General features: G+C 35.2%; 1 protein-coding gene across 1 annotated transcript; it reads left to right on the forward strand.

The window, feature by feature from the left end:
- The first annotated feature begins 2602 nt into the window (after positions 1-2602).
- LOC102725667 (large ribosomal subunit protein mL42) lies at positions 2603-3281 on the forward strand. Its single transcript, XM_031024710.2, has one exon. The coding sequence runs from the start codon at positions 2733-2735 to the stop codon at positions 3159-3161; it is 429 nt and encodes a 142-aa protein (XP_030880570.1). The 5' UTR covers positions 2603-2732; the 3' UTR covers positions 3162-3281.
- Positions 3282-3479: the final 198 nt, after the last annotated feature.

The raw sequence follows: 3479 nt of genomic DNA on the forward strand, positions 1-3479 counted from the left end.
TCAAAACAGTGTGGGAATGGCATGAAGACAGACATATAGACCAATGGAGAAGAATAGAGAGTTCAGAAATAAACCATTGTGTATGTGATCAAATGATTTTCAACAAGGGTGCTAAGACCTCTGAATGGTGAAAGGACTGTCTCTTCAACCAAGTGTTAAATGGTGTTGTCTTTCAACAGATAGCGTTGGGTCAATTGGATATCCACATACAAAAGAAAGAAGTTGGATACTTATGTTACACCATATACAGAAATTAACTCAAAATATATTAAAGACCTAAATTTAAGACATAAAACTATAAAACTAGAGGAAAACATAGGTGAAAATTTCTTGACTTTGGATTTGGCAATGATTTCTTAGATATGACACAAAAAGTATGGGCAACAAAAACAAAAATAGACCAATCAGACTATGTCAAACACAAAAAGTGCTGGACATCAAAAAACACAATCAACAGTGTGAAAAGATAACCTGTAGAATGGGAGAAAATATTTGCAAATCACATATCTGATGATATCACATATCTCTGCTGATATCTAGAATATATGAAGAACTCTTATAATAACAAAACCCAAATAAACTTATTAAGAAATGAGTGAAGGACTTGCAGAGATATTTCTCTAAAGATGATATACAAATGGCCAACAAGCATATGAATGGATGTTCAACATTACTAATCTTTAGAGAAATGCAAATCAGAACCAACATAACATGATTGTCTTGTACCCATTAAGATATCTGCTATCAGAAACCTCAGAAAATAACAACCATTGGTGAGGATGTGCAGAAATTCAAACCCTTGTTGCACTGTTGCTGGGATTACAAAATGGAGCTACCATTATGGGATCAGTATGGCCATTCTTCAAAAAATTGGAAATAGAACTACCATTTAATCTAGTAATTTAAATTCTAGATACATAGCCAAAGTAATAGAAAGTAGTGTCTCGAAGAGATATTTACAAACATACGTTCATAGCAGCATTATTCACAATAGCAAAGAGGTGGGAGCAAACAAGTGTTGATCTTCAGGTGAATGGATCAACAAAATATGGTACATATACATGATGGAATATTATTCAATATTATTCAGTCTTTAAAGGAAATAAAGTATTGTCGCATGGGACAACATGGATGAACCTCGAGGACAATATGTTAAGTAAGATAAGCCAGTCACAAAAGGAAAAATACTTCATGATTCCACATATATGTGGTAGGTAAAGTAGTCAAACTCATAGAAAAACAAGTGGTGGTTTCCAGTGGCTGGGGGAGGGAAAATAGGGAGCTGTGGTTTAAAGGGTTTTGAGCTCTGCTTTGCATGATGGAAAGGTTCTGGAGGATCTATTGCATAACAATGAGGATATACTTAACCCTACTGAACAGTTCACTAAAAACTGGTTATATAGATTTTATTTAATGGCTTTTTTTCAACAACAACGAAAAATTTTTAAAATGTGAAAACCAGTTCACTAAAAACTGTTTATATAGATTTAATTTAATGGCTTTTTTTCAACAACACCAAAAATTTTTTAAAATGTGAAAACCCCTGTCCCTCTGTGGGCAGTATGTTCTTAGGACATGGACCCACTTTACACTAAGTACCACCTTGAATACTAGATTATCAATTGTAGTTCAGGGGGACCATGTGTAGTTTTTCTTTTTCTTTAAGAAAATCTCTCCCTTTATTGATTGGAAAGATGCATCTGTCTTTTTTTTTTTTTAAAGGTACATCTATCTTTGAGATGGAATATTGACAAAGAAGTAAAACCCAATTTTGTTTAGATTATATGGAGGTAGAGGAAATGAAGAAATATTAGGGAGTCCAGTTGGTTCAGATATCTGGATTAGCAGGTTAAACAAAAAAGCCAGTTGTAAAGCAACATTAGTTGCTTATGACATCAAGAAAGAAAAGAAAGTATATGAGACATAGATATAGTCATACTCTTAAAAACTTTATTTTTTAAAAAAATTTTATTTATTTGAGAGAGACAGTGTGAACATGTGAGCATGAGCATGAGGGGGGCACAGAGGGAGAGGGAGAAGCAGATTCCCTGATGAGCAGGGAGCCCTACACGAGACAATGAAGGGGCTCTGATCCCAGGACCGCGGGCAGGATCATGACCTAGGTCGAAGTCAGACGCATAACCCACTGAGCTACCCAGGTGCCCCATACTCTTAAAAATTTTATAACACAATTTCTTATGATTGTCAAAATATCTTTAAAGTTATTTATTAAATAATATGCATATCTTCTAAAAATGAATTTTCTTGACTTACTTTATTGATTCAGTTGATGATTAAAGAACTGTTTTTCTGCTGTTCACTCCTTATATTTGATATAACCCAATCTAACACATCTTTTTAAAATATTTCTTTTCTTTTTTTTTGTTAAAGATTTTATTTATTTATTTGACAGAGAGAGACACAGCGAGAGTGGGAACACAAGCAGGGGGAGTGGGGGAGGGAAAAGCAGGCTTCCTGCAGAGCAGGGAGCCCAATGTGGGGCTCAATCCCAGAACCTTGGGACCATGACCTGAGCCGAAGGCAGATGCCTAACGACTGAGCCACCCAGGTGCCCCTTAAAAATATTTCTAGAAAGGGATTGAGGTAAAATGGCGGGCTCGCGGTGAACGGCTGTCAGGGATGAAAATAGGTATACCTGCAAGAAGATTTTAAAATCAGTTTCTCTTCAAATCATCTTCTTTCTCACCACCTAATGAGCATCTTGATTCACCATGGCGTTGGCAGCAGTAAAATGGGCGATATCAAACAGAGCTATCTGGAAACATTTATTTCCAATTCAAAACGGAGCTTTATATTGTGTTTGTCATAAATCTACGTATTCTTCTCTACCAGATGACTATAATTGCAAAGTAGAGCTTGCTTTGACATCGGATGGCAGGACAATAGTATGCTACCACCCTTCTGTGGACATTCCATATGAACATACAAAACCTATACCTCGGCCAGATCCTGTGCATAATAATGAAGAAACACATGACCAAGTGCTGAAAACCAGATTAGAAGAAAAAAATGAGCAATTTGAGCAAGGACCCATGATAGAACAACTTAGCAAAATGTTCTTTACTACTAAGCACCGTTGGTATCCTCGTGGACAGTATCATAGACGTCGTAGGAAACTGGATCCTCCAAAAGACAGATGATACTGAGGTTTTCAGGAATTAAAAAGATGTTATCTTGTGTCTCATTTGCCATTTGAGAAAATGCAATTGAGTATATTTACTAATATGTTATATAGCAAAATAATAAAATGTCTTCATGTATTAGCATGTATATTTCTTTATATAAATTAGGGAATTGTGGATTTGACATTCTTACTTACAGAAACCTACTTCATCTTACTTTGCTTTTGAGATATTAAGATCTACCATTTATTTTTATGTGTGTAGTGTGATTATTTTTACATTATCAGCCAAATATTGTTAGTATTAATAGAAATATGCATGGCTCTCCTTCTCAAG

This window comes from Leptonychotes weddellii, chromosome 8 (genome assembly GCF_054177405.1).
Source record: "Leptonychotes weddellii isolate Sample4059 chromosome 8, ASM5417740v2, whole genome shotgun sequence".
Taxonomy (NCBI): domain Eukaryota; kingdom Metazoa; phylum Chordata; class Mammalia; order Carnivora; family Phocidae; genus Leptonychotes; species Leptonychotes weddellii.